Source organism: Staurois parvus, unplaced genomic scaffold (assembly GCF_062004578.1).
Source record: "Staurois parvus isolate SC_StPar_1 unplaced genomic scaffold, SC_StPar_1.0 ptg001120l, whole genome shotgun sequence".
NCBI lineage: Eukaryota > Metazoa > Chordata > Amphibia > Anura > Ranidae > Staurois > Staurois parvus.
The window spans coordinates 20,387-47,915 of record NW_028318916.1 but is presented as its reverse complement, the minus strand read 5'-3'; the positions used below and the strand labels follow the sequence as shown (position 1 = coordinate 47,915).

Here is a 27,529-nt window from a genome sequence, read left to right as displayed (position 1 = left end):
CAAGGTTGTCGGTTCTGCCGACTGTCGCAACTTGCTTCTTCAGATCTCTAACGCGAGCTTCCAGAAGGGCAACCCGCTCACATTTGTAGCAGCGGTATCCATCCTGAAGCTGTTGCTCCATTGTTGCATACATGTGGCACACTGTGCACTGCACAAAACCTTCAACCCAGCTAGCACTCATATCCCAGGTACAATATTACTAATAGGAAATATCAGTTGTTACTTACAGGTTAGTAGACTCATGTTATAATCTCCTGTTTTCAACTCTGGTTTTTTAACTCCACTTAATCAAATGTCCACTTGGTGAAAGGTCCAGCAAGCAAAATATAGGCAAGCTCAAGAATGAGCATGCTCAGAGTGAGCCCTATAGAATGTTATATAGTACCTGTATCACCTGTGACCAATTAACCCCTCACCCTAATCAGCAGACTGAAGGAAGGAAAGGAAAGGAAGAAAAAATGCTATTTAAAGAGTGACAGAAAAAATTATTTAAAAAAGTAAAAGCTGCTAGCAAGACCCCAAAGAATAAAGTAAAACAACTACAAGCACCAGCAATCACAGCAGACAAAAGCAAAACTGTTTTTCACTCTCCACTCACATTTCCCACTTTTTCAGCCAGCAAAATGTACCAGACTAGTTGGAGAGCATAGCCCCGTGTTCTAATTGAAACTAATTTCCCCATGCTCTAGTTGAAGGTCATATCCCCATGCTTTAGTTATAGTTCCTGTCCCCATGTTCAAGTTAGAGTTCATATCCCCATGTTTTAGTTGGAGAGCATGTCCTTATGTTCCAGTTGGAGGTCATGTCCCCGTATTCTAGTCGGAGCTCACATCCCCATGTTTTAGTTGAAGAGTATGTCCCCATGTTCTAGTGGGATAGCATGTCCCGATGTTCTAGTTGGTGGGTCATGTGCCCTTGTTCTAGTTGGAGGTCATATCCCCATGTTTTATTTGAAGAGCATGTCCCTGTGTTCTACTTGGAGGTCATGTCCCTGTGTTCTACTTGGAGGTCATGTCCCTGTGTTCTACTTGGAGGTCATGTCCCTGTGTTCTACTTGGAGGTCATGTCTCTGTGTTCTAATTGTAGGTCATGTCCCTGTGTTCTAGTTGGGGCTCATATCCCCATGTTCTAGTTGGAAAGCATGTCCCCGTGTTCTAGTTGGATGTCAAGTCCCCATGTTTTATTTGGAGGTCATGTCTTCATGTTCTAATTGGAGGTCATGTCCCTGTGTTCTAGTTGGAGGACATATCCCCGTGTTGTAGCTGGAGTTCATGTCCTCGTGTTCTAGTTGGAGGTCATGTCCCCATGTTCTAGTAGGAAAGCATGTCCCCGTGTTCTAATTGAAGGTCATGTCCCCGTGTTCTAATTGGAGGTCATGTCCTTGTGTACTAGTTGGAGATCATGTCCCCCTGTCCTAGTTGGACATCATGTCCCCATGTTCTAGTTGAAGGTCATGTCCCTGTGTTCTAGTTGGAAGTTATATCCCCATGTTCTAGTTTGAGAGCATGTCTTCGTGTTCTAATTGAAGGTCATGTCCCTGTGTTCTAGATGAAGGTCATATCCCCGTGTTTTAATTGGTGGTCATGTCCCCATGTTCTAATTGGAGGTCATGTCCCCATGTTCTAATTGGAGGTCATGTCCTCGTGTTCTAATTGGAGACCACTTTGCTTTAGTACTCGTTATTTCAAAGCCTTATCCAGGAAAGTGTGCGATGGGAATATAGACAGTATCTAGTTAGAGTTCATGTCCCCTTGTTGTAGTTGGAGGTCATGTCCCTGTGTTTTAATTTGAAGCTATGTCCCTGTGTTCTACTTTGAAGTCATGCCCCCGTGTTCTTCATCTTACCTTCATACTGAACATACTGCCCTCCTGAACCTTATGCACAACTTTAAAGGTTTCAGTCATGCCTTCTCCCCATTTCATTTCTTTCCTCAGGACTGTACATGCTATGTTCCTTCATTATCTCCTGATAAGTACAGACATGTAGTATAGTATAAGGTTGACTAAGCAGTACAAGATTTGAAACTCAAGGTTTCCTGTTCTCAGGGTTTGTTATCTAACTTGTTGAATATTCACACATCCTGCTGCACCTTAAACAACACCTACTTCTTAAAAACGACTTGCATTTTCATGCATATATTTAATCATATTTGTTACCTGGACAGAGTTTGCAGCTATCCTGGTAGGATGGTCCATTACTCCATATTGTACATCTATTTTCTGATTCTATCAATGACTCAAGTCTGCAGTCAAGGTAAGATTTAAAATGTTTATGCTGCAATAAGCTTTTTAGGTTTAACACTTCTTATATTTTGAGTTTAAGGAAACAAAGTCTTAATGAGAACATTCCAACAAAGCAACATTATCACTGGTGAGGGGTCCAATGTACTTGGGTCCTGTTCGTTGAGCGCTATCAAAGTTCAGATCTGGAATCTGAAACCGTTTGAAGTCAATGGGAGCCAAGCGTTTGTTTTCAGTATTGGCCGTTTTCTAAGCTAAAAATCAAGCGATTGTCAAAGAAACAGCATGGGGTGGGTAAGTACTGAAATGGGGGACATGTATCAAAGAAGAAAACCTTTTTATGAAAAAGACCAATCAAGGGGAGAGACCATTTTACAGTGACTCAATGGGGCAATTTATAAAAATATGCAGATCACTTAAATCCCATGGTTGGAGGATACCGTACAACTGTACATGTAATTACAGAACCTTATGGCCCTTGGAGACAGCATCAGCGACACCATTTTAACATGTCTATTAATTTCATTATAATTTTGTGGCTTACATACAGTAGCAGCAACCCAATATGATTGATTACCACCCCAAAGGAAATTTGAAAAAGGTGGTTATTGCCAAAACAACAGTTCTTTTTGTGAAACAAAAATAATTGAGTGTTGAAAGCAATGGAGGCAATACAGCCAAAAACTATTACACGGTAAATTATAGCAAAAAAAGGCTAAAACTATCAGTATCATAGAAATTGCCAAACGGGGCAAAAAATAAGTCACAGAGAATAGCCCGTTGTGATCTTTTATTTGCTAACCAGTGTATTGTATACAAACCTGGACAAAATGTCATCCCAGAGTGCTTCAAACACATCCAAACCACAAAGCCAGATTGCACCACTGAGGCAGCTGCCAACAGAGTCACCCAGTCAGCAGTGAATGATATATCACATCCCCCCCCCCCCCCCCCCCCCCCCCCCCCCGATACTTGCTGGACCACATGTTTGCAATCACCACTGAAGTACAGCACAGCCTGCAAATTCCTGGAAGGGGGCAGAATCCACAGCTGGAACGGCAGATGATTTATCTCAAGAAATAAAACTAATTGTACCACTTTACAAAACTCTGGTCCAGCCACATCTTGAGTATGCCATCCAGTTCTGGTCACCAGTCCTCAACTAGAGAGAGTAGAGAAGGATAACAAAGAAAATAAGGAGGCTGGAAGACCTCAGTTATGGGGGATGAAGGAGCTCAGTTATGGGGGATGAAGGACATCAGTCATGGGGGATGAAGGACATCAGTCATGGGGGATGAAGGACATCAGTCATGGGGGATGGTGGTCCTCACTAATGGGGAATGGAGGAGCTCCATTATGGGGGATGGAGGACCTCCATTATGGGAGATGTAGGACCTCATTTATGGGGGATAAAGGAGCTCGGTTGTGGGAGATGAAGAACCTCAGTTATAGGGGATAGAGGACCTCAGTTATGGAGGCATGGAAGACCTCAGTTATGGGGGATGGAGGACCTCAGTTATAGGGTATGGAAGTTCTTAGTTATGAGGAACGACTACAAACATTAAACTTATTCTGGCCGGAGAAGAGACGCTTAAGAGGGGATAGGATCACAATATACAAATCTTTATATTTCAATCTGTTTATTGTTGTTTTAAAATGAAACAAACATATACAGTTTAGTGAGAAAAAAATATATAGACCAATATATAGACCAATGGAGTGGGTTGTCTCAAAAGACATGTCAGACACAATAACCGTCTAATGATCCATAGCGGTGGACAACATATCCTCATCAAACATCAAGTAATAAGGATAGCCTTAGGAAAGCCATTATACGTAACTGGTAATCCTAATTAGCATATCTCTCTCACCCACTTGGGTGACTGGGGAGAGGGAAGCCTCCTGACAAATGGTGTACTCCTGGTGTAATATCCCTGGGCACTATGGAAAGCAAAGTTGTTGTAAACAGCTGTTAATATATTAGTTTAAACTGTAGAGTGTGAATAGAACAAAAGATAAAAGAATGTTGAGAACAGTTAGAATAGTAAAATGGTACCCTAGCCCCCCTCCCCCAGGCCCTATTCTTCCAAAAGATATTGTATCCATGGCAGCCAAATCTTGTCAATTTTTTTTCGGTTATTATGGAGGGAACATGTTAATTTATCATTAATCGTGATCCAATTTCTTTTTCGTTTTGCATAGTCAAATGTGATCATCGACTGGTTCCAACACCGCACAAAAGCTAATACAGTGCCTTGAAAAAGTATTCCTACCCCTTGAAATTTTACACATTTTGTCATGTTTCAGAATGTTTCAAAATGTTTTACAAATACATTTCTGAACAGTGTGGTGTGCATTTGTATTCAGCCCCCCTAAATCAATGTTTTGTAGAACCCCCTTTGCTGCAATTTCAGCTGCAAGTCCTTTTTGGGATGTTTCTACCAGCTTTGCACATCTAGAGAGGGACATTTCTGCCCATTCTTCTTTGCAGAATCGCTCAAGCTCTGTCAGATTGGATGGAGAGCATCTGGGAACAGCAATTTTCAAGTCTTGCCACAGCTTCTCAATTGGATTTAGGTCTGGACTTTGACTGGGCCATTCTAACACATGAATATGCTTTGGTCTAAACCATTCCATTGTAGGTCTGGCTGGATGTTTCGGGTCGTTGTCCTGCTGGAAGGTGAACCTCCGCCCCGGTCTCAAGTCTTTTGCAGACTCTAAAAGGTTCTCTTCTAAGATTGCCCTGTATTTTGCTCCATCCATCTTCCCATCAACTCTGACCAGCTTAACTGTCCCTGCTGAAGAAAAGCATCCCCACAACATGACGCTGCCACCACCATGTTTCATGGTGGGGATGGTGTGTTCAGGGTGATGTGCAGGGTTAGTTTTCTGCCACACATAGAATTTTGCTTTTAGGCCAAACAGTTACATTTTTGTCTCATCTGACCAGAGCCCCTTCTTGCACATGTTTGCTGTGTCCCCCACATGTCTTCTCACAAACTGCAAATGGGACTTCTTATGGCTTTCTTTCAGCAATGGCTTTCTTCTTGCCACTCTTCCATAAAGGCCAGATAAATAAATAAAAGACCATAAAAAAAAATTTTTTTATACACAATGAAAGTAAAAAATAAATGTAAGCCCCTAAACACCAAAAGCAAAATAAAACCCGTTTTTATTGTTTTGTTAATGCTTTTCATTTCAGGAGATAAAAGTATGGCTTCTATGAAGGGAGTAGGGGGGCAGAAAGAGCAAGAGTAGTCGGCATTTGACGAGTGTCTGTGACAGCCGAAGTCACCTATGTAACCTCCTCAGCACAGAACTATTATTGCTGTAGGGTATCCAGGGGCAGAGGCCTAAACACAGCAGCCCCCAGCACATGGGATGCACTTCATTCAAGGTGAGGCCTCTCCATGGTGACATTTTGTTGGTACACTTTCACTAATCTTCATGCTTGGTATAAATATAGGCCATCTTCAGATGAAAATGTTAACAAAGGGCAGACTTGATGGGCCATGTCTTTATCACATCCTCATGGTATGTCCTATACATGGATTGATACATGCACAGGTTCATACATGTTCAGTTTGCTAAGAGCTGTACATTGGTATGACGTGCATACTCCAACACACAGACCTGGACTAGCTCTGGACATGTGTACCCGGGACAAAACTAAGATTTACTTTGATTTGCTGGGTTCTCTCTGACTGCTTTTAGGAATTTTACATCTCATGCATCATGAAGAGCTTCAAAGGGCGGTGGTGTGCCCCGTTGTCACAGTCCACCCACACGCACACGCCCACAACGACTAGCTAACTGAGGTGCGTATGTGCAGCCGTGACTTGGGGTAAGAGGGAATAAGGGGGACTTAACTTTGAATATATAAAACCGGCTGTGATACACTTTCACAGCCCGCACTACCTCTGGCCACCACCGGAGGGAGACTCCACTGCAATCCAGCTGGCTGACCACACGGGCAGACACAAATCTTACATACAATCTGGTGCACTAATTAGGGTTGAGGAGCAGCCTAGCAATCACACCCTTCTAGGATTCCTCCAGCTATCCTACAAGCTAGAACCCCGGTATTAATCACTCTTCCACTGTCCACACACCCCCACATCAGACACACCACAAACGGTAGTTTGCCACCACCCAACAGTTTATCCACAGAATAGTCTGCTGGGACACCACACACACACAGATCTCCGTCTAGCAGACCTGTCACCCTTACAATCTGTGTGCAATCTGCCAACACACAGTGCAATTGCATACAGATTGGCAATGAACTTGACCGAGACACTAAAATACAATACAATCTAATCTCTCCGGAGATATGAGCCTGCTTAAGTACCCAGAAGTCACTTATTAATATTATGATTTGATATCCCTAAAGTGGGCGGAGCATAAAATATCTAATAGTGGATGAAGTGCTCAGCTCTGAGGGTAATAAGCTAATTAAACTAGATATAAACTAATTAATACATGAAATAAAAATAAAGTGCTCCAAATAAATATGCAAACAAAACAAAACAAAATTATACTAAATAAATACAAAATCTCAAATACATAAATATTTATATAGTGAAAGTGACTGGTGCTTCAAATCCATCAAAATGTGCAAGCAAAACAAACTACCAGTCTGCCACCCAGTGGCTAAAACCGGTACTAGGTGTACACACACTAAGTGTATAAAAAGTGACAAGTGCCCAAAAAAACTAAATATATATATACAAATACACACATAATCATGTATATAAAAAAACGTAAATTGATACAAAAGTGAACAATCACTGCCTAAAGTGACAAGTGTTGAGTAAAACAAACAATAAACAAGTCCAAATTAAAGTGCAACAATCGTGCTAACACTCTTTTGATGTGAAATAAATAAATAAATGCTTTTCCACTTCAAAGTTTTGTGCTCAAAAAAGGTGACAATCTAGTGCATATATCCTCCAGTGGCTAGAGTGCCTCCTCACCTCCTTTATTCGACCCCTAAGGGTCACAAATCATATAATAAGATGTTCCACCCCGATTGGAATCATTAACTTCCGATAATACTGATGACTTCACACCACCTCATCTATCACTCCGATATCCACTCCAAATGTATTAGGCATAGAGAGACTCAGCAGTATAATATCAGGGCCCTGGTCTGATTACAGAGGTAAGTACACAGCATTTCCATAGAGGTAGGTACTTGGTCTGATTACAGAGGTAGGTGTACACAGTACAGGACCACACTCTCTGTATTAGGTATCAATATATGGCAGATTTTAGAGTTTGTGTTTGCTGGTGTAGCACCCTCCTAGTTAGACTGCTGGAGTTCAGGTAAATGTAGTTTTTGGCTTCCTTGTAGCAGGGGAGGAGTGTTCAATTGCTTTTGGCTGTTCTGGGTTCTGCTACTTCCCCCTGCATTCCACTTAGTTCTGCGATATAGGGGGTGGGAGAGTGGGACCCTGGCCTGAATATTTCCACAGCCTCAGCCAATCCCTGGTCAGAGGTGTGACCAGAAAAAGGATGAGAGGGGTATAAGTAGGCTGGTGCCTAGAACAGCAGTCTCTTGTTTCTGGGGGTGTAGGACTCAATCTGAGGGTCACCTGCAGAACAGAAGAAATCCCTTTTTGGGGTCCCAGCTCCATCTACAGCTTGGGGATCTCTGTCCAGACTACCCTCAAGCAGTGAAGGAAGCTCTGTGGAAGATCCAGGCTGGGGGAATCAAGTACAGAGACTGGTTGGTACTACAGGAGGCCTTACAGTACCCAGGACTCAGGACTTTACCTCTGTTAAGGGGTGTCCTGCGTTGTTGTTCATTTAAACTCCGAATTAAAGAGGCTGGTTACACCCTGAAGAAGCAGACCAGTTGCTAGTGTCCAGAGGCTCACCCCCACCACAGTCAAGTTATAAATAACTGCAAAAAGACACACAGGACTGTTTTCTGACCCGAGTGACTGTGAACTATTGTGTGCCTGCTGCCATGTACCTATCAAAGAATGGAACCAGGGTCCAAACAGCCAGCCCGGTCTGGGCTCTGAGATACACTTGTGTATACCCTCACATGAGTCCACTATGGAGGCTTGACATCATGATTTTGCTTTGATCTTCTCTGATTCCACTGAGTCAGTCCTTGATTGAAGTCTTCCATAGGTTGTGGTGTGGCCACAACACCCGATATCTGCCAGCAGAAGGTATGTCCACCTGAGCACAGCAGGATCCTAGAAAACAGAAGAGTGATGTGAAGCAGAGGCGAGGGAGGGAGTCACATGCAGACTGGGAGGGATAAGACCCATTGCTATCTGTAGCCATGATGTGATGTCACCCCTTCCCCCTCCACCTTGGCTAATCAAAGGACACCTTGTATTCATTAAAAAATACAAGGCATTCTGTGAATGGTGGCACAGGACCTGGAAGATCATGACTCTCATTGGTACATGTCCTCCATGGCAGTGCCCAGCACCCCATGCTCTTAATAAAACAATCTTCTACCTACCAGCCTTAAAATTGGCCAGAAACAGTTTTCAAGAGTCAGCCCCCCCCCCTTCCATAGGCTTCAATGGAGATCAAATTCAAGTTGGCAGTTTTTGGACTTTATGTGGGTTTGACAAACTCCCCGTGAACCAAACACAGATACATTCATTCATCTCTATATGGGAAGCCAGCCTGTCAATCAACCTTCTAGAGTTTCCCTACACCTGTCATGTCAGCCCTACAACTGTCCTAATGACAACATACTGCCATTGCCTAAAGCTGAGCTCTGCGCAGATATAAAAGACCCAAATAAAGCAGCCCTATAATCTAAGTACACAGATTATTTAAAAACAAGTACTATAACTAGCTGAATGTGACCTAGTATCAGCTTCTTGTAGCTTCTGTACAGCAGTGCTGAAGTGTGAAAGGAAGCAGCACAAGGAGCCAATGTGCTGTCAAAAAGCATGCTGATAGGAGGAGAGAGCAGAATGACAGAGAGAAGAGCTTATCACTGTGCTGCTCCTCCTTTAACTTTCCAGTAGCAAGCTATGGGCAGGTCCAGGATTACCTGGGCTCAGAGGAAATAGGTGAATGATGTTGGCCATCTAGTGACAGATAATAAGTACTGCAGGGGAAATCTATGAAAGGCAAACATTGCAGCAATATCTAGTGCTGTTATTTTATCTTTTATTGGGAGATTTAGATTTATGTTGTTATTTTTCATTGTAGTTCTTCTTTAAGAGCTTCTGCCTATTCGGGGTAAAGCAACAGTATGTACACATAGCTCACCCCTTCCAACCCAGATATGTATACTTACCCATCAACAGTAGTGTATTTATGATTTGTGCTGCCCTAGGCAATGAAAAAAATCTGCCGCCCCCCACCACCCGCCAGAGCCCCCCCCCCGGGAAAGAAGGAAAGAGACTCACATCACAGTTCTCCAGAATCCCTTCATGGAGTCTCACAGCTGCTCCCCTGGCTCTCCTCACTCTGCTCTTCCACCTGCTGCCCAGCCCTGGTGCCCCTTGAGCCTCTTTGGTGCAATCACCGCACAGGAGCTGGCACAGGACAACCAGTGTCACCCCCCTGTAAAATGCCATCCAAGGCTAACGCCTTGTTTGTCTCACAGTAAATATGCCCCTGCCCATCAAAACTCCAACATTGCCAGAGTCTCTGCTAACAGAAAGTGGCTTCCAGGGAAGGGGGAGTACCCCTAAGTGACAGAGCACTGCTTGAGAGGCCCATCACCAGCGTGGACTTCCTCTTCAAGGGACAGAGAACCCAGAATTGCAGTATTGCAGCATAAAAAAAACAATAACATAGAAACTGAATTGCATATTCTTCATCAAGGTACCCTTTTAGTTTCTTTGTGGCACATTCTCTTTTCTATAAAAGAACAAACCCGCTCTTCAACCAGTCTTCCACAGCAGATCCAGGAGCACGGACGGCATATGATTCTTCATTTGTGGCAACAACAAGGGCCAAAAACAATGAAGAAGTTTATCTGACCAGCAATCATTTCCCGTCTATTTCCTGTACAATGGGAAACAATAGTTGGCCGGATAACCTCTTCCTTTTCCTTGGCCTTCATTGCTGTAAGAAGACATTATGTTGTCAGTGATCCTGTACATGTTTTCTAGAACTATGAATCCTTATTTCCCAAATTGATCCTCAGACATTACATGATGGACCCTTCAGGTTATTCCTTTGTTGGGTGCAGTGCCATCCATCTCCCACCTCCCTCTTCCTGCTGAGAGTGCCCCAGATTCTTCTTATGTTTATACCTCTTCATACAACTCACATTGCGGAGTCTATTTTATCACATCCAGTATATTGGTGGGACTGGAGTTGGACGCTTATCCTGAGAGGACTGTCATGTACACTGCATTCTGCATCCATTGCTTGGTCCTAGCGATGACTCCAATCTGTGTGAATGGTAAGATGGGAAATGTCTACACTGCAATAAGACATTGGGCTTAAACCATTTTATGGAAGAATGTCCCTTACATTGGGGGTCAGTGGGAAGAATGTCCCTTACATTGGTGGTCAGTGGGAAGAATGTCCCTTACATTGGGGGTCAGTGGGAAGAATGTCCCTTACATTGGGGGCCAGTGGGAAGATTTCTTCTTACAATGGGGGTCAGTGGGAAGAATGTCCCTTACATTGGGGGTCAGCGGGAAGAATGCACCTTACATTGGGGGTCAGTGGGAAGAATGTCCCTTACATTGGGGGTCAGTGGGAAGAATGCACCTTACATTGGGGGTCAGTGGGAAGAATGTCCCTTACATTGGGGGGTCAGTGGGAAGAATGCCCCTTACATTGGGGGTCAGTGGGAAGAATGTCCCTTACATTGGGGGTCAGTGGGAAGAATGTCCCTTACATTGGGGGTCAGCGGGAAGAATGTCCCTTACATTGGTGGTCAGTGGGAAGAATGTCCCTTACATTGGTGGTCAGTGGGAAGAATGTCCCTTACATTGGTGGTCAGTGGGAAGAATGTCCCTTACATTGGTGGTCAGTGGGAAGAATGCCCCTTACATTGGGGGTCAGCGGGAAGAACGTCCTTTACATTAGGGGTCAGTGGGAAGAACGTCCCTTACATTGGGGGTCAGTGGGAAGAACGTCCCTTACATTGGGGGTCAGTGGGAAGAACGTCCCTTACATTGGTGGTCAGTGGGAAGAATGTCCCTTACATTGGGGGGTCAGTGGGAAGAATGTCCCTTACATTGGGGGTCAGTGGGAAGAATTCCCTTACATTGGGGGTCAGTGGGAAGAATGTCCCTTACATTGGTGATCAGTGGGAAGAATGTCCCTTACATTGGTGGTCAGTGGAAGAATGTTCCTTACATTGGTGGTCAGTGGGAAGAATGTTCCTTACATTGGTGGTCAGTGGGAAGAATATTCCTTACATTGGTGGTCAGTGGGAAGATTGCTTCTTACAATGGGGGTCAGTGGGAAGAATGTCCCTTACTGTGATGGTCAGTGGGAAAAATGTCCCTTACATTGGTGGTCAGTGGGAAGAATGCTCCCTACATTGGTAGTCAATGGGAACATTGCTTCTTACATTGGTGGTCAGTCGGAAGAACGTCCCTTATATTGGGGGTCAGTGGGAAGAACATCCCTTACATTGGGGGTCAGTGGGAAGAACGTCCCTTACATTGGGGGTCAGTGGGAAGAATGTCCCTTACATTGGTGGTCAGTGGGAAGAATGTCCCTTACATTGGGGGTCAGTGGGAAGATTGCTTCTTACAATGGTGGTCAGTGGGAAGAATGTTCCTTACATTGGAGGTCAGTGGGAAGAATGCTCCTTACATTTGTGGTCAGTGGGAAGAATGTCCCTTACATTGGTGGTCTGTGGAAAGATTGCTTCTTACATTGGTGGTCAGTAGGAAGAACGTCCCTTATATTGGGGGTCAGTGGGAAGAACATCCCTTACATTGGGGGTCAGTGGGAAGAACGTCCCTTACATTGGGGGTCAGTGGAAAGAATGTCCCTTACATTGGTAGTCAGTGGGAAGAATGTCCCTTACATTGGGGGGTCAGTGGGAAGAATATTCCTTACATTGGGGGTCAGTGGGAAGAATGTCCCTTACATTGGGGGTCAGTGGGAACAACGTCCCTTACATTGGGGGGTCAGTGGGAAGAACGTCCCTTACATTGGTGGTCAGTGGGAAGAATGTCCCTTACATTAGGGGTCAGTGGGAAGATTGCTTCTTACAGTGGGGGTCAGTGGGAAGAATGTCCCTTACTGTGATGGTCAGTGGGAAAAATGTCCCTTACATTGGGGGTCAGTGGGAAGAATGCTTCCTACATTGGTGGTCAATGGGAAGATTGCTTCTTACATTGGTGGTCAGTGGGAAGAACGTCCCTTACATTGGGGGTCAGTGGGAAGAACGTCCCTTACATTGGGGGTCAGTGGGAAGAATGTCCCTTACATTGGGGGTCAGTGGGAGGAATGTCCCTTACATTGGTGGTCAATGGGAAGAATGTTCCTTACATTGGTGGTCAGTGGGAAGAATGTCCCTTACAATGGGGGTCAGTGGGAAGAATGTCCCTTACATTGGGGGTCAGTGGGAAGAATGTCCCTTACATTGGGGGTCAGTGGGAGGAATGTCCCTTACATTGGGGGTCGGTGGGAAGAATGTCCATTACATGGTGGTCAGTGGGAAGAATGTCCCTTACATTGGTGGTCAATGGGAAGAATGTTCCTTACATTGGGGGTCAGTGGGAAGAATGTCCCTTACATTGGTGGTCAGTGGGAAGAATGTCCCTTACATTGGGGGTCGGTGGGAAGAATGTCCCTTACATTGGGGGGTCAGTGGGAAGAATGTCCCTTACATTGGGGGTCAGTGGGAAGAATGTTCCTTACATTGGTGGTCAGTGGGAAGAATGTCCCTTACATTGGGGGTCAGTGGGAAGAATGTCCCTTACATTGGAGGGTGGTGCAGGTTTTTAGGGGTAACATAAAACCATTTCCACCTGTCACACACCCTCTGAAAAGTGTTCCAACTCTTCAGAGGGTGCAGCCAGTGTACAGAAAGCTTTGCTGTGTCTGTATATAGACAGGATTTATGCCAACCATCCACTGCAAGGAATCTGTATAAACATTTGCTGTGTATACTGTATATGGAGCTGCTTTATATCTGTACATTCCACACTAACAGTTCTACTACCATGGATGAATATGTGCCGGTGAGACAATCTTTCAGCAATATAAATCCTTTCCATCTGATACTACTGAGCATTGACACCTCGGGAGCTGAAAACATTGATGTCGATGCAGACATTCGCCTTTTCTCTTGATTGTTCATATTTACCACAAATTGGTGGAAGGAGATTTCTCATATGGATAACATCTCCTTCATTGGACACCAGAGCAGGGGCGGACTGACAACTCATGGGGCCCCCGGGCAATAGGGGATCGTGGGGCCCCTGTGTCCTTGCCCAAACTTAAAAAAGCCTATGAAAAAGGTACTAGGGGCATCTCATGGGGCCCCCTACTGACCCCAGGCCCTCGGGCAGTGCCCGAGTTTCCAAATGGTCAGTCCGTCCCTGTGGCAGAGTGACATGAAGGACATTCAGTCCATTCCTACAGGGAGCTTTAGAAGGACATTTGTTGGCTTTATGATCCTAACCCTGAATTCTATGATATTTATATATTGTAAGTATACTGTAATGAATATATTATACTTTGTGCAGCACTACCCTTGTAAGGGCTGCTGGATTTGTTTTGGGTCCCCCTATGCTCTGTACGGCCAGGCAACATGCATTTTCCTCACTTTGCACACTTGAAGTCAGTAAACAGTCCTTGAGCTGTTATTTTTTTTTTCATTTTTAAGGGGTTAACAACTTGGATGGGGTCTAGGGGTACAGTATAGGGGATGTCCAAAGAACTGTAAAACTTGAGGACAAGCTTCTTAGCAACAAAAACTGTACAAAATGTGGATTAGAAACAAATATAGCACTGTCTCTTTCAGGGAGCACTGTAGTTCTTTTTTGTGTACCTCCTCAGACCCCAGATGAATCCACCTCTTCACCCAACTGTACTGTGGGTATGCCTGAGCAAGAGGTCCCAAGAGTTGCTAAGCAGTTCTGGATGAGGACTAGTTGGGTACTACACCTGACCGCCCTCTCCCCTTGTCTTGCCCAGGGGGTGCAGGAGTACTCACACTGTCCAGGCCTGCTAGAGTGATGGGTTAAAGTTGCTTTCAGGCCTTTTGCTGGGCTGGCTTTTTCTCTGCATACAGGCTGTTGCTCCTGGGGGGTGGTAAGTCAGTGGAGAGCCTCCTGTCCAGTAACCAGCTTGTAGGTAGGCTTCCCTCCCAGCCTTCCTCTCAGTCCATCTTCCTCCGACTCTCTCCTGCTCCCCAGGCTCTGTCATTTGAGGGTTGCCCCGTTTACCATGCCCAGCCTTCTGCCAGGGTTTTGGCCAGGGTCCCTTAAACATGCAGATCTGGGCCTCCTCCACCCCTGTTCCAGAGAGTTCTGTGAGCCTCTGGAAAGGTGGGAGAGCTCCAAAACCCCTGACCTGTAGAGCCTCCCAGCCTGTCCTGAGGTGAATTCCTGCCTCACTCCTAGGCTGACTCATCCCAGGCTGTTACTTAGCCTCTAGCTAACAAAAAATACTCTATCTACCTAGAGGGAGCTACATCTGTGATGCAGTAATAAAGTAATCAGATTTATTGGAGATATGCCCAGGCTGTATCTTCTTTACCATTCCTCGGTATGTTATTATAGTTTAGTGTGATGACACCTTTAGTAAATATGGGATACCATCTTTACAATATTCGATTAATCGCAGCACTCCACAGTCATTTCATTTCTCTTCAGTCTAGTCCCCATTACTCATCTTTCCTCAAGGTTGTACATATTAAATCTTAAGTTTGACTCGCTAGTTGCCTTTCTTGGTCTCTCCTCTTCCCTCTTTTCAACACAATAATTACATTTTTACATAAAATCTTTGGGTTATTATTAAATTTTTTTTTTACATAGTGATGTCATTGTTGAGTTTCTGTGCTTCTCTATGTAATGCAGGCAGATCATGGCTGGTGGGAGGGGCTAGCAGAGTGCTGTACATAGCTTCCTGAAACCATCACAGCACCCTGTCTGAGTACTCTTCTCAAGAGCCCTCAGTCATGATGCAAGAAGTGGGAGGGCTCTTGGGAGGAGTTATGCAATTATCAAAATGTCTTGATGGGTAGGTGTCAGTCTGGAGGAGTGGGTGGCCCTGTTCAGGCCGTATTTGCATACAGACCACCCTAGGTAATGCCCACATGTGATGCTGAGGCTTCATGATAAAAATAACTGAAATCCAATAAATGAAAGGGGCGGGGTCATGCTGGGGAGGAAAGAATAGATGATGCTGGGCGTCCTCCAGCTAGGAAATGAGCAGGAGCTCCATCTGACTTGCTGCAGCTTCTAATGCACATTGTGAGAACCTGCACAGTGTGCAGTGAAACCAGCATAAGCCTTTTCAGCATAGAAGAGCTGGACTGAAGTGGAGGCCAGAGGGGATATTGAAGTTCATGCATTTTAAGGTGGGCAAAAAATTAATTAATAAAAATTACTTTGGTAGCAAAAGGGTTAAAGGACAAGTTCCTTTTTTGACCAAAAATAATAAATGCATTTTTTCTGCTGGTGAAAAATGTCTATTTATTATTTTTGGTTGGAAAGCATTGCAGCAGCGATCAGCAGATTGCTGGTACCATGCAGGTCTCCTGCAGACCTGTCAGTATATCTGTTGAGCCCCCCCCCCTTGCTCTAGTGAAGCAACGACAAAGAGCTCTTCCCCCAGCCCCCAACGCTCAGTCCACCAGAGAACTCAGGCTGAGGCGCTGTGACAGGGGAAAGGAGAGTTGTCAGAGTGTGTCCCCCGCTCACTCCCCCTCCTCCTGTCAGCGTGCTCATCAGCTTCGCCACAAACTCTGTTTCCCTCCCCATTGGCCACAGCAGAGGGCTAATCAGAAGACACTGCTACAGGAGACAGGAAGAAGAAAGAGAGGACTGTGCTGGGGAAGCCAGAAAGAGAGCCACGCTGCCCAGCACCACGAGAGAGACATGCTGCTCAGCACCACGAGCAAGAGCCACATCCTGCCCAGCACCACGAGAGAGAGACACGCTGCCCAGCACCACAAGAGAGCCACGCTGCTCAGCACCACGAGCGAGAGCCACGCTGCCCAGCACCACGAGAGAGAGCCACACTGCTCAGCACCACAAGAGAGACATGCTGCTCAGCACCACGAGCAAGAGCCACATGCTGCCCAGCACCACGAGAGAGAGCCACACTGCCCAGCACAAGAGAGCCACGCTGCTCAGCACCACGAGCGAGAGCCACGCTGCCCAGCACCACGAGAGAGAGCCACACTGCCCAGCACCACGAGAGAGAGCCACGCTGCTCAGTACCACAAGAAAGAGAGAGAGCCACGCTGCTCAGTACCACAAGAAAGAGAGCCACTCTGCTCAGTACCACCATGAGAGAGAGAGAGACTGAGCCACTGCCAGGGTACAGTCGTGCTGCACTATTGACCAAAGTCTTCTTTCGGTCAGAGTGAACATCCAGCCAGAGGAATCACTGCTTCAGTTTTGCTGGGTCTGGTGAGAGGGCCTGTCGGCCATTATCCATTACTGCTCCTCAGGACTGAGTCTTCAGAAACTGCCTAACCAGCTACCCTATAGCCCTAATACTGCCTGCAGGCCTCATTGACAGCTGCACCGTTGGGCTGCTGACCTGCAAATTTATTTCAGGCACTTATATAGTGCCGTCAATTTACGCAGTGCTTTACATATATATTGTACATTCCCATCAGTCCCTAACCCTCAAGGTCCCTAACTTACATTCATACATACACATAATAGGGACCAATTTAGACAGGAGCCAATTAACCTACCAGCATGTCTTTGGAGTGTGGGAGGAAACCGGAGTACCCGGAGGAAACCCACACAGGCACAGGGAGAACATGCAAACTTTGAACCAGTGACCCGAGTACTGTCTGGCAGAAATGCTAACCATTTAGCCACTGTGCTGCAAATATGGAGGGGGGGGGCACCTTGTTTTACTGCACCAGGTGACAACAAGCCTAGTGACGCCACTGGTTCCTGCTGCATGGGGGTGCCATTAAGAATTAAGTGCAGCGCATTTCTCTGCATGTTGGGAAAGTGTGAGATTTTGTGTGCTTTCCTGACACACAGAGATGTGAACCTAAAAGCCATCTCATAACCTCATAGTTGGTGACAGAATGGTCCCTGTCCCCATCCCTATCCCAGAACCTGTTTCTGATCCTTTCCCCATCCTTGCCCTGTCCCTGATACTGTCCCTATCCCTGATTCTTTCCCTGTCCCTGATCCTTTCCTCATCCCTGCCCCTGATCCTGTCCCCGTCCCTTTCCATGTCCCCATCCCTGATCCTGTCCCTCTCCCTTGCCCTTTCCCTGATCCTTTCCCCATCCCTTCTCCTGATTCTGTCCCTGATTCTGTCCCAGAACCTGATCCTTTCCTTGTCCCCAATTCTGTCACTGCCCCTGTACCTGATCCTGTCCCTCTCCCTGATCCTCTTCCTGTCCCTGATCCTGTTCCTGCCACTGATCCTATCCCTGTTCATGATCCTGTCCCTGTTCCCCTTCCCTGTCCCTGATCCTGTCCCTCTCCCTGATCCCTTCCCTGTCCATGATCCTGTTCCTGATCCTGTCCTTGTTCCCTGTCCCTGATCCTGTCCCTGTTCCCTGTCCCTGATCCTGTTCCTGTCTCAGATCCCTGCCCTGTACCTATCCATGATCCTGCCCCTGATCCCTGTTTCTGTCCCTGATCCTGTCCCTACCCCTGTACCTGATCCTGTCCCTCTCCCTGCTCCCTTCCCTGTCCCTGTACCTGATTCTGTCCCTCTCCCTGATCCCTTCCCTGTCCATGATCCTGCCCCTGATCCCTGTTTCTGTCCCTGATCCTGTCCCTACCCCTGTACCTGATTCTGTCCCTCTCCCTGATCCCTTCCCTGTCCATGATCCTGTTCCTGTCTCTGATCCCTTCCCTGTTCCTGTCCCTGTTCCTAGATCTGTCCCTTTCCCTGATCCCTTCCCTGGTGTCTATCCCAAGCTCTTGTGTTGTGTTGCTGATTCAACCTGATCCAGCTTACAATGTACCAATGGATTGTTTACATTATTACCAACAAACGTGAGACATCCCACTGCGCTCCACACTACAATAGCTGCTAACAGCATCTCCGAGGGCCGAGGACTGACATTAGGTCCCTGCAGCTATATACAGTACATGGATTCAGACAGAAGGACTCACAGCAGATCACAGTAGATTGCAGCAGATCACAATACATTGCAGTAGATCACAGCAGATCATAATACATTGCAGCAGATCACAGTAGATCACAACAGATCACAATACATTGCAGCAGATCACAATAGATTGCAGTAGATCATAGTAGATCACAGCAGATCACAATAGATTGCAGTAGATCATAGTAGATCACAGCAGATCACAATAGATTGCAGTAGATCACAGTACATTGCAGTAGATCACAATACATTGCAGCAGATCACAATACATTGCAGCAAATCATAGTAGATCACAGCAGATCACAATACATTGCAGCAGATCACAATACATTGCAGTAGATCATAGTAGATCACAGCAGATCAGAATACATTGCAGTAGATCACAATACATTGCAGCAGATCACAATACATTGCAGTAGATCATAGTAGATCACAGCAGATCAGAATACATTGCAGTAGATCACAATACATTGCAGTAGATCACATTAGATTGCAGTAGATCATAGTAGATCACAGCAGATCACAATAGATTGCAGTAGATCACAATACATTGCAGCAAATCACAGTAGATCACAGCAGATCACAATAGATTGCAGCAGATCACAGTAGATCACAGCAGATCACAATACATTGCAGCAGATCACAGTAGATCACAGCAGATCACAGTAGATCACAGCAGATCACAGTAGATCACAGCAGATCACAATACATTGCAGCAGATCACAGCAGATCACAATACATTGCAGCAAATCATAGTAGATCACAGCAGATCACAATACATTGCAGCAGATCCCAGATTTGAGGGTACAAAGGTATGCTCCCCAACCTTCACTGTACATATCCACCATAATGCCACATGAAATACAATAAATGATGCTTCCATGCCAGTGGGTTACTGTAGTGTCCACGAACCATTTGCTCACGTGATCCACGTCCCACCCGTCTCCTTCCCTCATAAGAGGTGGGAGGGTACTCTAGACCTGGGCTAATATCTCATTAAATATAAAGTGTGTCAGTGTGAAAGCGTTGATACTTTCTTTGGCTCTGCAGAAGAGGGCTCAACCCTTGAAACGCGTAAGTCTTTGGATGCTACGAGGGCTTCTCATACCACTGGCAGAGTACTGTGGACCTGCAGACAGTCTCGTCTGCATCCTTTTAGGTTCCTATGTTTGTCGTGTTTTTGAGTAGAATCATTTTTTACATTTGTAAATAAATGGCTATTGCGGTAACGCATGAGGTCAGCACACCCTCGTTTTGTTGTTTCTGGTAATCTTCGCTATATAGATCTCAGGATAACAGTCAACATTTGCTTTTCTTTTTTTTCCAGCGTGTGGTAAAATCTCCATTGACCAGAATCCTCGGGAGCTGGATGTTGGACATGATGAAATGAGATTCACCTGCACAGTCACCAGCAGTTGCAATTTCAGCAGCTACGTGGAGAAGGGATCCACAATTCTGGCGGGAATCCCCCCCCTTGAACTTAATCATAATACGACTATCAATATAAGTGGAGAACCTTCGAACTTCATAGTGACTGTGAGGAAAACAATGGAAGGAACCCACCTGGGAGTCTACTACTGTGGGGCTGTCATCACTGTCAAAGGCCAACACGTGAGGTTTGTAGGGAGTGGAACCCATATCTACTCAGGTAAACACTTTATATAGCGAAGGTGTGGGTTAGGGTTATTTTTTTAGTAAGAAAATTTCTCTCTACTTCCAGCCTTGGGGATGCAACAGGAAAGCCCTAAACCCTAAGTAGGAACCTGTACAAAGTTAGAGATTCCCCTCGTAGACAGTCATCACTGGAACAGGTTTTCCCATTGGAAGATTTCCTCCCACCTCTTGTTTTGGTGACAAGTCAAATATCTTGGATTTACCTATCTAAGCATGTGCTTATCTAGTGCTGGGAACTCTGACCTGCTCTAATTTACTAAGCAGGGGGAACGAATAAAAGTGACAGTGAAGCAAGAACCTGGGAGAACAAGTCCAAACAGCATCTGTGACTCCAAGGAAGCCAACACAAGATGGCAGTGTCCTTCAGAACAGTGGCATTCTCATGTTGAGGAACAGTTCTATGGAACTTGTATGCTGAATCGCAGGACTACGTTTCCCAAAGGAGCTGGCGTGTGGGCGGGGCATATATATGTAAAAGCCCTGGAGATTGGACAGGAAGTGAGAAAGGAGAGATCTAGAGAGAGAAGTGTAGTTGTATGTGGTTCAGCGAGCGCTAGCGGGTGACAGCAGCTGATACACTAAAAAGGGAAACCATAAAACCTTCAATATAATATAAATGTAAGTAGTGCAGTGCTAGAAATGAAGTGTAAGGATATGCCTATAATGATGTATGAGAAATAACACAAACATATGACAAATAATAAAGCAACACAGTATGTAAATGAAGTCCTTAAGAAATGATAGCAATGGTGGAGCTGTATCAAACACCTTCACTAATATTGTAGTAAAACACACAGTGCAAAGTCCAGAATAACTGATGGTGGTGGAACCACGATTACACTGAAAATGGTGACTTGATAAAATCCCAGTGACAACTGTGATACGGTGCCGTGCAGGAATAATAAGTAAATTGCACACTCACCAGAGGCGCAATATAACTGCGCATTTGTGTCATATACACCAGAGGTCCCTTCAGTTATGGATGGAGCGTAGCCTGGAATGGATGACTCCGCGATGAATGGTAAAACATCTAGGGGTCCCCTTAATAAGCCTGGCTAAAGATGGGATCTGCTGGTTACAGCTCTCCTCTGGGCTCTGGGATGGTCACCTGGTGGTCCTGGGGGATTAAATGCTCGATGTGGAGCAGAAAAAAGTACCCGTAGTCTAGTATTTTAAGTCAAACAAAAAATTAATTTATTGAGGATTAAAACAGAAAAGACAAACTTCTTAGGTACTGTAGTAGAAAACAATCCTCGTGCACAAAGGGTATGATAAAAGGGTATGATAAAAGGGTATGATAAAAAGACATGATAAAAAGGCATGATAAAAGGGTATGATAAAAGGGTATGATAAAAGGGTATGATAAAAGGGTACGATAAAAAGGTACGATAAAAGGGTACCATAAAAGGGTACGATAAAAGGGTATGATAAAAAGGTATGATAAAAGGGTACGATAAAAGGGTATGATAAAAGGGTACGATAAAAGGGTATGATAAAAGGGTACGATAAAAGGGTATGATAAAAGGGTATGATAAAAGGGTATGATAAAAGGGTATGATAAAAGGGTATGATAAAAGGGTACGATAAAAAGGTACGATAAAAGGGTACCATAAAAGGGTACGATAAAAGGGTATGATAAAAAGGTATGATAAAAGGGTACGATAAAAGGGTATGATAAAAGGGTACGATAAAAGGGTACGATAAAAGGGTACGATAAAAAGGTACGATGAAAGGGTATGATAAAAGAGTACGATAAAAGGGTACGATAAAAGGGTACGATAAAAGGGTACGATAAAAGGGTACGATAAAAGGGTACGATAAAAATGTACGATAAAAGGGTACGATAAAAGGGTACGATAAAAGGGTACGATAAAAAGGTACGGTAAAAGGGTACGGTAAAAGGGTACGATAAAAGGGTACGATAAAAAGGTACGATAAAAAGGTACGGTAAAAGGGTACGATAAAAGGGTACGATAAAAGGGTACGATAAAAGGGTACGATAAAAGGGTACGATAAAAAGCTACGATAAAAGGGTACGATAAAAAGGTACGATAAAAAGGTACGATAAAAGGGTACGGTAAAAGGGTACGATAAAAGGGTACGATAAAAGGGTACGATAAAAGGGTACGATAAAAGGGTACGATAAAAAGGTACGATAAAAGGGTACGATAAAAGGGTACGATAAAAAGGTACGATAAAAGGGTACGATAAAAGGGTACGATAAAAAGGTACGATAAAAGGGTACGATAAAAATGTACGATAAAAGGGTACGATAAAAGGGTACGGTAAAAGGGTACGGTAAAAGGGTATGATAAAATTGAATACAGCATAACACTGACCAGCTGGCAAAAATGGGTGGCCAGAAACGAACTCTCCTGCGCTCTGACACCCAGATAGGTGGCAGATAGATGAAACCAGAACTGGAAAAATTCGACCACCAGTGCATATAGGGTTGTGCAGCTCCAAACAAGGCTGGGGAAGCCCGACCAATACTGCAAAACAAAACAAAAAGTGCACCAACCTTCCTCAGAGCTCTGAGGAAGAAGGGATGCCCTTCGAAACGCGTCGGCTGTTCTGAGTGTCTACCCCTATGATGGGACTCGCGCAGGCTGCCTAATGTACAAGTCCCTGTGAGGACTTAAATGCTTCAATTACTTCGCTGTTTGTGAGTATCATTCTGTATTGAATAAAATTTGGTTACTGAGGTAATGCGCAAGGTTGGTGTGCTTTTTGTTTTGTTTCACTTTGCAAAAATGGGTGGCCGCTGGACCTCCCTAATCCGACGGCTTGACGTCACGGCTAGCAGGGGCTTCTCCTTGACGCGCGTTTCGTATCACACGTACATCATCAGAAGGGTAAGCGCCATACCTTCCAGACATCAGGATGGCCATATATATAGTGTTGTGTGTTGGGTGCCTGCATCAATTAAGCAGGCACCATTTTGCTGATGTTCGGTGCGCAGTGTGCATGCGCGGGCGTCCGGGCACCATTTTATTGTAGACCAGGATGTGTGTATGCCTACCGCGCATGTGCAAACGCTGGTAAGTATGATAAAATGTCGGGCACACAATTGGTGCCTTGTAGGGGAGCTTACCTCGTTTGTTTGGGTGTAGGTGATTACACAAGGTGCCTCAGTTACACAGAACGGGCGTCGTATGTATCGGACGGGCGCCATATTGTCGTCGGTCCGTCTGCTAGTGCGCACGTGCGAACTCGAACGTCATTTTCTTTCAGACTATTGTGCGGTATTCGAGTTCATTGCACATGCGCGAACTACAGGACTGAAATTCCTCAGAGAATATACCGAGGGTGTGTCAAAGTAATGTTCAGTCAGTGATTCGGGAGAAATTTGTCACTGGCTGAACAAAAAGTCATATGGGGTTATACATCTCATTGTATCTAATAAATATCCCCATATGTAAAAATGATAAACACCATTTTTAAAAAAACATTTTTTTAAAAGAACATTTTATAAAAAAAGGGGGGGCAGCTACCCATATTAATGTGAAGTAGGTTGTATGCATCATATCATTATTGATAAAACACAGTATTTATTCCTATATAAAATCATAAGTGACAACAATGAAAAACTAAAAGGTCATATTAATATTATTTAGTAGTGTAAGGTATTCCCCCTTTCCTGGAATCCTTATATTCTTATTTCTTATATTTTCTTTGTGCTGCGCAGCGTCTGGGTGTGGCACGGGCTCGATCGCGATCAGGCAATCAACATAACAAACACAAAGTAGGATACAGGAAGATTGCAAAGTTTATTACGTACATTACAGCTTATAAAGATAAAAACCACAAACCCAAATGATCCAATAGTAAGACAAACCTAACTTATCCAATAGCAAAGCGTACTTTTTACTTCTACCCAGATACCAGACAAGGTTCACCTTTCACTAAACTGTTAAACCTCAGTCAGTACATTCTGCCGTTTTGGCTGTGTTCCCAGATCTCTTATCTGAACATCTATCTATGTTCTATGATATTTTGCAGACACCTGCAGTCTAGGCGTCCATCCTGTTACTTTGCGGTTGTACTTGTGACATACATACACCTATTAAAATTTTCCATAAGCTCGAACATAATGCTGACATTTCTTATAAGATTTACTTAAGACACAATAATTTCATCTACTTAAAGCATCACTCTAACTCTTATCACAATGCAAGCATAATGAATACAGGAATGGTATACCTGAAGCAATAGCCCTAGCTCATATTTCCCCACAAGTAGTTTCTGGATATCGTTCTTTTTAGTAATAAATCCTATTTTCTGAAAAGTGTTGAAACTATCTCTAAAGCTTTTAATGCAAACTAAAAGAATCCCTGTCTCTGAAGAGTGCTATTGTATATTTTAACCCTCTGCATATCCCTGTCTGGTGTGACAGTGTGTATTACAGATGCTTTTTCAAACATCATAGTGTTACTGCTAAGATTTGTGAGTTTCCTCCTTCTCTGTAAAAAGGTGGTGGTGGCAGTGTGAAGGGTTAATTGCGTAATTAACCTGACCAGTAACAATCGCTCTCAGGCTGCTGGCACATAGATTGTGGTCCAGCGAGCTGGAAAATCTCTGTGCAGGGTGCAGCTGAGAGTGGCATTGTTACACAACAATTGGCAGCGCAGTCTTAGATTGGCTGGTCCTTCGAGTCACAATTTGGTGAGAAGGGCTGGGGTCTGACGCCACGCCCATCACACAAGGATCCCCCAGATGGCATTCCTGGGGTGAGAGAGTACCAAGCCTTGCCTAGGGACAGCAACACTGACACTTGATCCATAGTTGCCATTTCTTCCACACAGTTGCGGTCATCGTATACAGCCACTATAAGTTGTGGCCTAGTTCCTTCAGCCGCTGTTACTTAACTACACTTGACACAGCCTTGACACCAGCACTGATAGCAGGACAGCCATCTCGCAGGCCAAACCCCGGCTGTGTCACTTTCATCATCAGTTTATCCTTTTAAAGAGAACTCTTCATATTGTGCCAGTAGTCCAGAGAAGATCTACCCTGTATCAACAATCACTCCTGCCAACCCAACATCCTTTTTCTTCACATCTACTTTCTAGTGACCAGTGCACTTAAAGAGACATTACTCCAGTTCTTGGCCACCTTCAAAAGGAGTGCTGTCCCTCCTTTGCCTTATTGCATTGTTCTTCAGAGAATCGCTATCCACACTTCTTCTTATTGTGCACCAACTGGGCCCCATCACGCGCAGAAGTCTCTTCATTGCACTTTATTGTGGGAATTGGTTACTTCAGGGGTGAAGTGCACTTTTCTTTCAGGCTACATCCCTGCAATCAGGTCCTGAGGGCCCAGAGTGAGCTAGCCTTGCCTATTCTGATAGCTCTTGTTGCTCACTGGGGACTATAAAGCCACCTCAGGTTGAAGGTATTGGGTTAGTTTCTGAAAAGCCGGCCTGCTAACCCTAATGGTGGTTCTGTGAGAAGTATTGTCTTTTCTTTGTTTAATGTTGACACAAATAACAACTGACTCTGCATATGCTGATTTTGTTTCTGCTGTGTAGCCAAGCTACATTTAAATCTGCTATAAACCTCTTACCAGTTTACTCCAATCAGTGTGTGAGTTTACTTCCTGGTGGCAGTCTCTCCCGGTTAGGGTGTCAGCAGGGGTTGGGCTTTCTGAGAGGGGTCTAGAGCAATAGGGAGCCTGAAAATAATCCAGCAGCTCCTAAGCGGGTGGTGCTACACTAGGATGCAGGTGGCTTCTGCCAACCAGCTTCCTTCTGTTGCTATGATGCTGGTAGCTTTTGCTGCCTATCTTCCTTCTATGGCTAGGATGAAGGTGGCTTCTGCCACCTAGTGTATTTCTGTTGTTAGGGTGCATGGGCTTCTGCCACCTAGTGTAATTCTGTTGCTAGGGTGCATGGGCTTCTGCCACCTAATGTAATTCTGTTGCTAGGGTGCAGGGACTTCTGCCACCTGGTGTAATTCTGTTGCTAGGGTGCAGGGGCTTCTGCCACCTAGTGTAATTCTGTTGCTAGGGTGCATGGGCTTCTGCCACCTGGTGTAATTCTGTTGCTAGGGTACAGAGGCTTCTTAAAGACAGCCCTGGGTAGTGGGGTGCATTTTCTGTGCCTTTCACCACCACGGCACAGCAGGGATGATGCGATCTCCTGTCACTGTCAATCAGGAGCTGCAGGGAGGAGCAGAGGCGTGGCTTGCTTCCAGGACTGTGAGATTTTATGGACATACATGAGCTCTGTGAGTCTCTGTAAGATGATGGAGACACCTGAGGAGGGGAGGACAGGCGGAGTTCTACAGGGGCCAGTGCTGAGGTCTGCAGCCTGATGTGCTTTGTTTGATTTAGGGTGTAATATCACTTGAAGGATTTCTTCCAGCCTCTTTCAATTTTTAATCACATTTTTTGGAGCCAAATAAAGCACACTTGACCTTAAAAAACAGACATGAAAAACCTTCAAAAGTGACATTTGCTGCTGCTTTGTTCACGATAAATCCTCCACTGAAGACACTTCCAGGAGTGCTGATCTTCCTGGCCCCTGCAGTACTCAGTGGTTCCTTCTGCCAACCTCCACGTTTCTTCTCTGTCCTAAAATGATGTGGAGGTTGGCAGGAGGAACCACTGAACGCAGCTGGGGGGCAGGAGACACTTGTGTAAATGTTTGTTTCCCAGCAGACTTCAGTAGAGGATTTATTGTGAACAAAGCAGCAGGAAAGGCAAATATTGGCAGTGAAGAAGTATTCATTCTCCTCCATTACTTCTCCCATATTTGAGCCCTGTTAGTGATCTTGGAAAAATTTCTCGTCAATTCGTTAACAATTGCTACATCTATCTTCATTATGTTTCAGCAATTCTCACTCTGCCGTGTTCTACTTTTTAGGCTGCCATTTTATTGGAACAAAAACTGGAATAGTGTTTGCCATGGTATGTGCTTGTGTTGGGATGATTAATCTGTTGTAAACCTGTGAGTATCTTGGATTACTTCTCTCTACTTCTCACAAGATATAATGTTTCCTGCCTGCTGATTTAAAGTGCAACTCCAGATAAAACTTTCTCTGTTTGGTTTTCAGAAGAGTGAGGAAGAGTTGGAGCCTCTGGAAAAAGTTTATATTGCTGTCGGAGGAAATGTTGGAGGAAAAATGCTTTAAATAAGACGTCTCCCCATGATTTCTAAATCATTATGGAATCCCTCTTGTTCTGATGTGATGGAGAAGCCCTCTTGTTGGTGGGATTTTTAAGGCACATGTTAGACCAAAGAGTATCCTAACAATTAACAATTTAAAAGGGAATCATTTATTATTTGTACAATCTTGTAAAAGACGTTTAATTACAATTACAGACTATGGCAGTATCACCAGACGTGATTTTACAATAAATATGTAAAGATGA

At 44.7% G+C, this 27,529-nt stretch overlaps 1 protein-coding gene across 2 annotated transcripts; it reads left to right on the top strand.

The window, feature by feature from the left end:
* The first annotated feature begins 2,101 nt into the window (after positions 1 to 2,101).
* Positions 2,102 to 27,529, top strand: LOC149440060 (uncharacterized). Of its 2 annotated transcripts, none has more exons than XR_016307793.1 (4): positions 2,102 to 2,254; positions 19,809 to 20,129; positions 27,021 to 27,104; positions 27,211 to 27,529. XR_016307793.1 is itself a non-coding variant. In XM_089658982.1 (4 exons), the coding sequence occupies exons 1-3, from the start codon at positions 10,582 to 10,584 to the stop codon at positions 27,098 to 27,100; spliced, it is 462 nt and encodes a 153-aa protein (XP_089515108.1). In that variant the 5' UTR covers positions 10,336 to 10,581; the 3' UTR covers positions 27,101 to 27,104; positions 27,211 to 27,529. The 2 variants fall into 2 exon arrangements, 1 of the variants encoding a protein (XP_089515108.1); XM_089658982.1 differs by lacking the exon at positions 2,102 to 2,254 and adding an exon at positions 10,336 to 10,642.

Excerpts from the sequence above, each read along its gene's own strand:
- LOC149440060 (XM_089658982.1), top strand. The coding sequence starts at position 10,582 with ATGTACACTGCATTCTGCATCCATTGCTTGGTCCTAGCGATGACTCCA. Across the intron at positions 10,643-19,808 it reads GACTCCAATCTGTGTGAATG|CGTGTGGTAAAATCTCCATT; the intron begins GTAAGATGGGAA and ends TTTTTTTTCCAG. Across the intron at positions 20,130-27,020 it reads TGGAACCCATATCTACTCAG|GCTGCCATTTTATTGGAACA; the intron begins GTAAACACTTTA and ends TCTACTTTTTAG.